This window comes from Hetaerina americana, unplaced genomic scaffold (genome assembly GCF_022747635.1).
Source record: "Hetaerina americana unplaced genomic scaffold, ioHetAmer1.1.p SCAF_10, whole genome shotgun sequence".
In the NCBI taxonomy this organism is placed as follows: Eukaryota; Metazoa; Arthropoda; class Insecta; order Odonata; family Calopterygidae; genus Hetaerina; species Hetaerina americana.
The window spans coordinates 41,810,290-41,823,164 of NW_027286070.1; the positions used below are offsets into that span (position 1 = coordinate 41,810,290).

Here is a 12,875-nt window from a genome sequence, read left to right on the forward strand (position 1 = left end):
CACCACACCCAGCCACGCCACCTCTCGACTCAGCCACACCTCTGTGGATTGCTCTCGCGTCCACTCTTTTTCTCATGACCCTTGGGAACCGGGGATGTCCCCACTGCCCCCACATTCTAAATCATCCCTGCCAGTGAATCAAGACGACCCTCTCCATTCTGATACTAATCTTGAGGTTGACCGCCAGATGTGTATTCTCCCTTAAAATTATCCCGAGGGAAGGGTTGATTTCTGGTAGAGGGTTAAATTTCAGCCGTATTTGCCATAAGTCTGAGACGAGAGATGAAGTCAACCTTGCGGGATTCGACGTTCATTTTGCCATGCACAATGCATTGCTTACGTCAATTTATACATGTAATATTTACATTGTGTTAATATTTTTTACTCTGTTTGTGCTGACATACGGACCTAAATGAATACTATTTAACAACTAAATAGATATAATATATCCGGATATAGTCATAAATATTCCAATGAAATGATAATCGCCAACTAAACCTCTAATAGACATCAACGTTCTATCTCAATATGTGTGCAAGGAACTGCTGGAGACTGAGCGCTTGAATTTTAAACGGGTCCCTTTGGTCCCTGCTCCTTACGTACCATAGCGGATGTCCGCTCACCAGAGTATTAGGCTGAAACAGTGGGCACAAACACTCAGAACGAGATCCGCGAATCGAGAGGTACACAGTTGCACAGGTAGAGTAATTAAAGAAACGCACCGACGGTTCCTATGCGGTTGTATTTCCATATATATCGAGCCTGCAAATGGGAAATCGCGGATTAACAGCGGCTAATAATACGTCACGTCTGGTCGTTTGGTTACGACCGTGCTCGCAAATAAGGAGTCCCTCTGAAGCATCAAGCGAAAATGGCAACGTAGCGTAGCGAAACTTATCAAGTAAAAAATGTAAAATAATTTCTTCATAATTATCTTTTTGTGATTTTTTAAAATAATTTGAGTGATATGAAAACCTATTTCACGCCAAAAGGCCACGAATTAAACATCGTGCCTTCTCATTTAGAATGATAAAAAATACTTAATTTTTCACAAATATTTGAGAAAGCATATAATTCAATGAAATACGTTAATTATGAATTGATTTCTAAGTTTTCATTGTGATAAATGAATATTTACTTACGTGTAAATGACTATTAATAAGCCATTATGTCGTCATCATATTGGTTTGTGCCTAAGGATTTAACGAAAATTCTTAAATATATAAATTTGAATAATGATTTAAGTAAATATCCAAAAAAATAACCTCAACCATATTTCCGCGGAATAGCATTCAAAATTATTCAATCGTATACGTTTAGGTATTCATATGATTTAAAAATGCCTATAAACATAAATTATATTTATGTACTGAACTTTTTATAACGTTAAAAGAGTTATGACATTCAAGTAAATATAATTTTCATTTGAAAAAGAAAACATAAAATTGAGTTACTGATAAAACCTAAGCCAGAGTAAAACCATAGTTTCAAAATAATCCGAGCATTATTTACTTAAAATTACATGCATAATAGGTTGAAAGGTAGAAGAACTTGTGCTCTTTCCCTATTTCAGAAAGGGATAAAATGACTTTATAAAACTTGAAGGAAACTGACCTTATACAATGGGTTAAATACTGAATACGTAATGAATTCATCAGCTCGCGGCATTAGTCCATGGGTCTATTTCCTAGAGATTGGCCAATGACGTAACCTTTTGCCCTGAAGAGGAAAGAAGTAATGCCATTCGTTTTTATTTTTTGGAGCAAATAGCTATCGATCGCCTTGCTCTGGATTCCGTGAGCATGAGCTAGCAGAACGTGGCGTGGAGGCGAGTAGAGAAAGAGGCGGAAACTTCAGCCGCCTTATTGCACATTCATTTTAGGCACGAAGGAATCCGCCTTCGGGGGAACTGCACCGTAAGATTCGTTTGCCTCGTTGAACCACGAGCGCCTCAGCGAAGCACTGCACAAAGCGGTAGTGATGAAATTCAGCTGAGAAACGCTTACAGGGCAACACGCGGCTTTAACGAAAAAAAGAAGCGTGAAATCGTTTTATCAACGCTATACTTGTTCGCCTGCAAAATTACTCCTCCAAAAAAATATTATTGAAAAGTGCTTTGCACATCGAAGCTGTTCATTCTGAATTCCTTGCAGAGGATGGAAAATAAGTATTTTAATGCATTAGGTTTAGTATGTCTACATCCAGGAAGACACTTGGTCTTATCATTTTAACGATTAACTAATTGGCAATGATTTAGTAGCGTCAGTATCTAGGTTAGCAAAATGACAGTAGAGATTCTAAATTAGCTTCTATTCCATCAATATCCTCCATTTTAATTTAAATTTTTTAAAATGTTTATGGACAATTTACACGGATATTAGACTATCATTTTTATAATACATTTAGAATATGGTTATTTAGCATGGTGAAGATTTAATACAGATTAAATGTCTTACAATAATTTATCATGAACAAGTAAATATTATTTTCCCTATATTTTGATTGATACAGTTAATACTTCTTAGCCTTTCTTATTTGAAGATGTAATTTGATTATTTATATTTATCAAATTTTTGTACAATTGTCTTAATAATCCTATGACTGTCTATTGGTAGACGGGCTTCAATAAAATGCTGCAACGGGCATTTGAGAAGGGAGGTATCCTTTAATAAATATAGTCTTTAACTTAAATACTTGATATTATCTATCTATATTTTGACACATGTGTATATATGAGAAATGACCAAAGAATCAAGGGGATAAGCTAATGGCAGGTATACATTTCAGCTAATCGAAATATTATATCTCGGGAAAGGAGCTTTTTTAAAAATTCAAAATAATTGAAATACCTGTTGAGTTTGCCGTAAAAATTAATTTCAAGGTTCATAGTTTTTTCCTTGTGCAATGAAAAGGATGCCATCAGCACTTTAATGAGCAATCACCCATCAATCATAAGTTATCTTTCTATTTTAAATTCAAATGTACACGTATGTAAGAATAAAAAAAGGTTTCTACTTGAAACATATCTACAGATCTGATAGATCGAGTTTGACTCGTTACATATCATTATACTTTTTAGGTTGTAATTCCATTTAAAATAACAGAATATTTTAGCCAAATTAACAGGTTTACAAATAAATATATAATGTCACTAAATAAATTGTGCTGTGGAAGAATGGCTATCACACCGAACTTTGTTTAATAGCATACCCTGAACTTGAAAACTCAAAGTTCATTGAACAAACACCAAATCGAACAAAACCCGAAGAAATTGATCGCTGTAAGGCAAATTCTTCGGAAGTAATCGAATCCCAAACCATGGCATTCAGATGAGAAGAAAAGGCGACATTTTCACGGAGAAAATAATCTTTTTTCCAAACTTTCTCGGAGCGAAGTCCCCATGAACACGCAGGTCGTCATTCACAATGGGGAATCGGCTTTTCACCAAGGACGGATCGCCGCGAGTACTCAAATTTGACAAAGGAATTAAGCGCAGGGAGAGCTGGTAGATAAAGAAAGGACATGGGTGAACTGAGGGGCGGGGAGAGAGAGAGGATGATGGGAGAAGGAAAGAAAAACATGGATGGAGGAAGGAAATAAGCTTGAAAAAAGGGGTTTTATTCACGCCCTCCTAATGGTTTGGTGCCTTGCCCATGCTCTACCTTCCTGCTTGCTTACTCTCCTTCCCTCTTTCCTCCCAACCCCACCCACTACCACTCACACACACACCCAAGTATCGTACCCTCTCACTCCTCTGTTCCTTCCCGCTCTCGCCATCTTCTCCACCAGCACCCCGAGCCTCCACCCATACAACAGCCGCCCTTCCCTCCTTCAGAAAACTTAAAGGGTAAGAGAAAGAGAAGCGTCCTCTTAACCTACCCATCCAGCTAACCCCCCCCCCCACTACCTCCCTGTCACGAGCAATCGGTGTAATCACCTGAGTCATTAGCATTTTCAAGGCTGAGTGCCCTGAAAACAAGGGAAAGGTCACTCGATTCGCATGCGAGTGGAAGATCCATCTCACCCTCTCCCCTCCGCCCCTACCCCCACTTTCCTCTCACCACCCGACTCACCCTCTCACAGGTCCTTTCACCCTCGTACCCTTCCTTCAACATTTCCCAACGTCCCTTTCTCGCTTCTCTACACCCTCCTCTCTCTCTTTCTTTCTCTTGCCCTGCCGGCCAGCAGTCAGGGTTAATCTTCTTCAATGGATAACCACATCGCGTCAAACTCTCGGTCTTCGTTAGGGAAAAAAAGCACGTCGGATCCAAGAGGCGTTTGTTTGTTCTCTTGTTTCGTTCTTCTTCACTTCCGTGCCCCGCTGTTTTCGAAAGCATCGACCGTACTGCAGGGTTCGTCGTCGCGTTCGTTTGATTTCTATCGCCCTGCCATCCCTCTTTCCCTCCCTCCCCATCCAACGGCTTCGCCGCAATTTTCCGAACGGGAGAATGGGCCGACTCAGAGGGGTGAGGGAGAAACGAATGGTTTCGCTGACATTCTCAATTTCGCGGAGCTTACTGTTTGTAATTTTGTTATTTTTTTCTAATAACGCACGAGTCTCTAATAAACGTCATGCGACGACACGCTATCTGCGTTTAACGAGTGAAGTAGTTTCTGAGACAAAATGGGGTCGAATTTGCATTCAAACGTAAGAGGGTGGGTGTGATGGTAAAATACATTTCTATTAAAATATCGAGATAGTTTTCAGACGGTTCTCAGATACACCTTTTCGGGGATATTTCAGATGCTTGCATGGTTGACAAAAGATATAATTTTCTAAATTGGGATTTTTTTATTATTACAGCATGCTTCAACGCAAGCAAATGGAAAGGCGTGTGGGGTCGCCATTCGTCTCATTTGTCTCCATCAACATTTCTTGCAATGCATAAATGCTTTCACTCGATAGCTTTTTAATTAGTTTATTTTAATCTTCCAAATAGTCAAAATTATAGTGTTAAAATATGATGGAATTTCCCAATCTTTGGCAAATATAACGATAAAATTATCAAACAAATATTTGAAACTTTCGGGCACAATTCATGTATTGCAGATCAGATACGAAAGTGTAAATATTCAAGTACTATAGCCGTAAGCGCGCAGTTCGACTATACGTAAGAGATATGTTTATTTTTTTGTTGTAATTGATTAGGTATGAAACCGATAATTTTGGGTCAAAATCAGTAGAAAAATGTGTTAATTAGCAAATTGTCATCGAATGGATTGGCTTTTTATTAATACTCGTACAATTTTTATTCCATGAGAATCATCACAGATACATAAATACGAGATACTCGTACATAAATATCATAAGAAGATTATTTAAGAAAATCTTTGTTGGCAAATGATGAATTCGGGTATACAACGTGCTAAAAAAACTTAATGAATACAAAATCAAAGTCATTGCACTAACTAAGCTTCAGCCTTCAATCCTAAGGCCGTTCCATTACCCACTAAGCTTAATGGTACGGTAATGGTGAGGAGATCAGTTTCTACTAGCCATCCCAACCAGAATATTCGGATAACACGCCTTGGGTTACGGAAGTGCCATTTATACCCTCGGATTTAAACTTAGGAGTTTCCAGCTGGTAGAAAAACCCTCTACTTCTAATTATATGTTACTAAACTATACAACAATTGGATGACAATAAAAAAGATACTAAAAGACGCCCTTACGTATGCCAATGATATCTTTAATGCTTTCGAATGATATAGCCATTCATTGAGGAAAATTACTACAAGTTAAGCGTAATAGTATAATATACAAAATAGATATGGCATAAAGAGAAAGAACCTTTGAATGGAAAATTTAAATTAATTAATTTTGTTTTTCCAGTAACATCACAGTTATACGACCTGTCCAGAAATATGAGTATACAAGTACGTAAAAATATACAAAAATATTAGTACATCTACATAATACCCCGCAAGCCGCCGCAAGGGCGTGTGACGGGGGATGTAAGGTCACCACCCGTAAAAAGGAACAATACCATATGCAAAAATAACAACATGAAAAACTACACCCAGAGGAGCGCACACCCTAGTGCAAAGTATATATGTTAGTATAAGAATAATGGCGATATTTTTCTCGAGAGAGAGATGCAAAAGTATTCCCAGCACGCCTAACGTGTATATTTATATAATTAATGAAAATTCAATGCTGTTTACTTTTCAAAAACTTTAGGCAGATATTTTTTTCAAAACACTAATTTAGCTGAATAATATTTAAAACTTGAAGAGCACAGTCTGCGCATCAAAAATTAGCATGAGAATCTAGAAGTAGCCTACCGATTATTGTAAGAAATTTAAGGCATTGAAGCAAAGAAGAAATGAGTGAACACCCAATGCCTTTGCTCCATCAGACTTAAATTCTAAAAATTATCTTGAAAATTCTAAATTTTTCACCTGGCTAAAATTCTTCCTTGTTTTTGGAAATCACTCTTAAGTTGCCTATTCCTTCATTTCACTGTAAACTCGTAGGAAGAGTTGTCGTATCAAGTTGAATTTATTCAATTATAAACTTTGTGATAACCAATCGGCTGTTGCTGCTGTTGGTCGTGGAAAACTTCCGCAGGATAATGCTATCAAAAAAAATAAAAAAAATTATGATTTGGTCTAATCTTTATATTAAACATGATACAATACAAAAAGTGTTTTTGCTGTTAAGTGATATAATTTTAAAGCATCCGTGTGCATTAGACATATTTTGGTGGCTCGATTACACTCTGTTTAAATTTTTACCTGATATCATTTATCAATTTTATTTATAATAATATCCATTATACTGCATTGATTTCAGTTGTTTTGCATTTTCAACCCTAAATTGAAACACTTCATGTTTATTTTTTCCGATGAGAGTCTTCCCTTAGATATCCCATGACTTTCTTCCGACTAGGGGTTTTCCGCCTTCCCATCTCATCAAAGGCATAATATTGCTTACTCAACTTTAAAGTTTTAACAAGCCCATTTCATGACTGGTATCTTTTTCTCCACTGAGATCCAGTCGTCCATCTTTCAACTGAGCAAAATCCAATATCTCAAGATTTTTCCATCCCTTATTTTGCGTTTTCCCTGCAAATTAAATGAGCAGGAAAATCTCGTCTCCCACTTCCCTAAAAATACACTAATTCTTTCAAAACTTTGATGGCCTCCTCGTTACAAATTGCATTACACTCCGTCCAGAAGAAAATATCTCTCCCTTTATAGTAACGGAGTCGACGGGGTAACCAGTTGAGGGGAACTCGAAAAAACACAAGTTTTCGTTTTGCGCTATTACCTCTCAGGAGAGGTTTAATTTGATTGAAACTCTATACATGACTCTATATACTATCTAATTGATAGAAAACACGATTCTAAGCCAAGCGCATATACTGTCGCATAATGCGTCAGCCAATACTTCCATTGAAAATAAATAGTTTTTAGAATGATATCCAATTATTTTTTGCTCTTATCTTTTCGATTTCTTTGACGTCTCACTAATCATTTTCATGCATTTTGGTGACATTTGCAAAGATTGAATATATTTTGGAATCGATCACACCGATAAATAATTTTTCTTTGATTTTAGAGCCACAGACGTCGGATCCTGAGATTTGGGGAAGAAAATCGTCCTATCTTGTGGGAGAGAAGTTAGAAATCAACTGCACATCTTCACCGTCACATCCCCCGGCGCACATCACGTGGTTGGTAAACGAAAGACAGGTAAGGGACGAATGAATATCTCTTCCCTCTTTTGATTACTTATTTTTACATTAAATTAAAATCACAGAAGGGAAAAATTTTTCTTAGCCAAACCTTCTGTGCTTGTTGGTTGCACCGCTACAATTATCCGTCATGGTATCCTATATTTTTTATTTTAGCTAATGAACATTGTTTAAACTAACAGTGGTAGGGTTCTCAAATTTTACCTTAGAGTTAATAAGTATAGGATAACGGAATATTGTCGATTCAGTGTATACTGAAGAAAGAATACTAGGTGGTGAGTTGGTATCTTCTTCATAATTATTATTTTAAAATCCTCACTTTCAGTACCAGAAGTAAGGCATTTGAAATATCGCGATCATCACCGCCAACTAATTCATACGTACATCTGCCTCAAAGATAGCTCTTTAATGTTTATATCCCACCGTTATCAATAATCTCTATAGTGTAGAACCTAGCATAATAAAAAAGAATCTGAACTATCAATGAGATATAACTGAACTCGACTATCATTACCGTATTCCAACGTAATTGTTCGTGGAATTTTTCATCAAGACTATAATTAATTTTTTAAAGATACTTAACATGGAGTTAATTAGAGATTTGCCTTGAAAGTTTTTCTAGTGAAATTTTCAATGTAGTGCAGGGAACCTACTTTATCGGTGACCTATTTAGGTGACCTTTTGACCCCTCGTAATTCGAATGACACCCATAAGATTGTGATGGCACTCCATTGAACAATAGGCTGAGGATTGTTTTGAAAGTATGCAGGTCAATCATGTTCTCCCAAGTGAAGTTCATCTAGTTCATCAACCGCAGCTATTGGTCTCGTTGGAAGCGGAGTGCGGTTTTCACTACCCCACAAGTTGCGGTACGATTCCCATCAAGTTATGTTTCCTACTCAATTAGTCCCAGATACCCGTGCTAATCTTTGTTGTTATTTCGCTTATAACCCAGTGTAAAGAGTCAAAATTGGCTGTTTTTTTAGATTTATCTTAAATTAAATATATATCATTACATTGAAATATTAACTTTCGCACGTTAAAACATCGTTACTCTATACATTGAACCAACGAAGGTTAATAATGCATCAGATATCAGGAATTTTTAGCTACAAGTTAACAAGTTTAGGTTCAAGAGATGACACGCAGTGAATTTTATCTTCCAAAAGATACGAAACCTTATAGAACGAGTTTAAAGGTTTCTAAATAAAGACTTACACACTTACATAATTTATCATAAAGTTCAATATATATACTCATTTTAAAGGATCCCTAAGACGGAAAATTACCTCCATGGCTGTCATGAGTTCTGAGTCTGGCGAGGCCAGTACCTATCCGAGGCCTGACTCAGTCAGGTCAAAATAGATTTTAAATAGCGGCATAAATTTCCGTCATTTTCTTTATAAGAGAGCAAATTTTAATACGCATTACGAAACTTCTTAAGGATCAGAGACCCAGGTATGGTCAATCATTGCCCTACCACGGAGGGGCTTCAGGGACGAGCCTCATTTGCTCGTAATGTTGCCTGAGAGCGTGAAAATAAAGATGTTGACTTATTTAGTTTACCATGCTAGGGGAAGAAAATGACCTCACTGCTCTACTGGAAAAGCTTTCCCCACCGTGTGCGGATTGCAGCTTATCACCTGAATTATCGATCAACAGTTACTGATGTGGGTCAGTTTTGCACCGTTCTTAACTACCGCGGTGTGTCATTCGGATATCCTCAGAAAAATGGCAGGCCCTTGAAAAATGTACAAAAGAGCTGCGTAAACAAATAAGAACGACGGAAAAGGTATATCCAATGGGTTGCATCAATTGAGCACATTATCAACGCTCTCAAATCATGCCACGCTTCCTTGGTCCACATTCCATGTAAGCATTACCCGTAATTTTTTTTTGCTAGTCCGCTTTTGTCATGTTTCTCATTTCCTATTTCAAAACTAAACATAATACAATCATTTAGTTTTTTGTTAATTTTACAATCATATCAAGATAATATTCAAGACAAAAAAACCAACGCAGTAACCAACTCGAAAGTTGGTATGATAGATGGATATTAAGTACACCCGAATCTAAGGCTTATACGGCGAGTTAAATTCACACATCAGGGCGGGGAGTTTTTTCTTTTCCTGTGGTTTCCAGGAAGATCTGGTACACTAAAAATCGAAAAACTTGAATTAATATAGGAGATGATCAGAAGCGTCATCTGAAATCGTACCCAAGCCATTCGGTTAGCCCAGCTTTCTTACCCGATGGATTATTACATCCGACAAAAAACCAAAATTAGAAAATCGAAGTTTAGTTAAATAGTGAAGGCTAGAGCACGATACGACATCAAAGAAGGAGGTAATTTTTTGTTAGCAATTGTGGAGATTTTAGTCGAACGTGTCTCAAATTTGGGGCTTCTGTAGTATGAGCTCATAGAAATCAGTTTCGTCGTGGATTTTATATAAAACTCGTTATATTTCATATGTGCCGAATGCATAATTGTGATGATACTGAAAAACGAAAGACAAAGCATTGCCTGAACATCAAAATGACTATCAAAGCTGTGCAATAAAGCAATTACATAGGGTAAAAATCTATAAATTCAGGCCGGGGTTTCTTATAAATGATCCTACAATAATGCATCCCATTTTAATTAGAATGTCATAGCAGCTTTAGGGAAGACGATCGACAGCTGAGGTCATTTGCGCCAATAGGGATAGACAGGTAAGGATAAAGGGTGAAGAGAAATCCGGCGTCGGCATTAGCCTACCATTATCGAAAGGTGCCAAGGGGTCCGCAGCTTACCGTCCCATCCGACGTACGATTCAAAGTGCCCTCCATATAGCACCTCAAATAGGGATCGGGATATCACTGAAAAATATCTGCCGCCGCTGTGATTCGAATCAGAGCCCCCTGGGTGGGAAGCCCGTACGTCAGCCACCGCACCAATCCGATCCATTATCAGAATATCGCATAACACATTCGATTTTATTTTGCTACTGCTGCCATCCATAATGAGAGAGATCTACCTGTACTTACATTCCTTTAGAGTGTTTTTCTAGACGTTTATCTAGATCCGATCTATTAAAAAAATCCGAACCCAGAATATAACTCTTAGACTTTAAAATCCAGGCGATGTATGGTAAACAAAATTCCAGGAAACTTTCTATATGGCTGCAAGTGACCGTCGGAATTAAGAATTATCATGAGCTACGTAATGGCAAATCAGTGAGCTAGTCTATCATTGCATCAATAAATCACCTTAATATACTTGAAAATCGATGTTCCATTTATTGATATCTTAGGTCTACCTCATTTAAGTAAGAATGCAACTGAGAGATCCTTCATCCTTCCTTTGGAAGGGAATTCAAAAAATAAATGAACTCGATCCATGCGGAGTCTTATTTTAGTATTTTTTCGCAATACATTTGAGTGCCATAAGACCTTTAATTAATATTTTTGTTTTGTTTTTGGAATATCCGAAAAAGATTAAGCCAAATGCTGAATAATATATACTCATTTAATGTACAATACATTTGGTCATCGCCCCCTTTCCACGCGATTTTGGTGGATCGAGGTGCATGAGGAAATAAAGGGAAAATACGTAGAATGGCTGATGACCAACCACCCCCTACAACACGACCTGGCGACGGTTTGCGGGGTATTTTGTAAATGTAAATGTAGATGTCCTTAAACATGCAATTGCTTCCTTCCTCCTTCCCCACCGTACCTAAGTAGGACGGTTACTCAATTAAAGCTTGCTATCTAAGTACATTTTTAATGCATTATTCCCAATTGAAGAGTATCTGTAAACATGAAAATAGTCTATGTATATTATTCAACCCTAGGACTGCTTTTAAAGTGACGAGTAATTAACCAAGAGTACTAAATCCTTTAAAGAATCTCTATAAGTCAAATATATCAAAGATACATTTAAACTGACGTTGTGGATTTGACTTCAAAAAGAGGAAATGGGTCTAAACATTACGCCATAAATAGTTACCATTGTAAGAAATTTAGCTGACGGATTTGAGATGAAATTGATAGCCATGTAAGGCATATTATATGGGCGATTAAACAAGTGTAATTCTATCTTACTACACATACGACTAATTGCGTAGGCGTTCTTGAAAGTTATCATACCAGAAATGAGCTTGGCTTCTGTTTGAACTAAACTCTTAAATCAGCTTAAAGTAAAAATACGACAAATTTAGAGGTAGGTAAGGATTATTTAGATCATCAGTCGAGGTTTTTCATGAAATCGCACGTCTGACCCTGCATCTACCTTGCAAACACATCTAGTGAGATATATGAGTAGAGCCCTGAAATTGTCTAAATTACATATTTTCAAAATATTTTTCATAGGTATCATCAATGCAATATCCTGTAAACGAAAACGTAATGCAATATAATTGACTGATAATTAGATTTCCGACATTTTTGGTGTCAGAAAATTGCTAAATGAAATTTATAGAAAAAGTAAATAATGAAAAAGCCAAAATATGAAGCCCTCATTGCCAATCTATGTTTTGTGAGAAACTAACCCAATTCCGTAATCAAAAGCCGCCTACTGATACAAAACTTGAATTATGAATTGAATAATAACTAATAACTCTTCGCGGAGGGTAAATATTTTAGTACGATTATCTTCGGCCAGATTTTAGAGATATTTTATGTATAATCCTCATTTTCTTAAAGCTTACAGGGAAAAGGAACATGGTTTTAGAGAAACTCAAATCCCTAGCCGACGGGATTAAGAAGCTTCTAGACCGTTATTGAATGGGTGTGGCTGTCCGGAATGAACACAATTTAAAATAAAGCTAACTTAATATGCTTTTTTTATTTGAATTGAATGTCTGCTTAATATCATATTCTTTCTTTTAAGTTAATTATTACAGACATGAGTTGTGGACAAGAATGTGAATGTTATCAAAATTATTTGGCGATGGAAATAATTCCCAAAAAATGCCAATGGGGGAATATTATGAGTAAGATTTCTTCAAATTGTTAATTTTTTCGGTAAAGTTAAGTAAAAAATAATTTTCACATCCCATCTCGGAATATTTATGCTGTTTTTATAGCTGCTTCACAGAAAAAGTAAATATACCGTTTACGACGAACCATGCAGTCGAAAAATAAAATCCAACCCCTTTTGTGGCAACCATTTTACCTGAAATGTATTAATAA

General features: G+C 36.8%; 1 protein-coding gene across 1 annotated transcript in view; it reads left to right on the forward strand.

Annotated features, from left to right (window-relative positions):
* The window catches only part of LOC139698690 (uncharacterized), a 629,080-nt gene that overhangs the window by 376,871 nt on the left and 239,334 nt on the right, over positions 1-12,875 (forward strand). Inside the window, exon 4 of the mRNA XM_071597569.1 lies at positions 7,565-7,698. Within this exon, the coding sequence (XP_071453670.1) occupies positions 7,565-7,698 (134 nt within the window). The remainder of the gene's footprint in view (positions 1-7,564; positions 7,699-12,875) is intronic.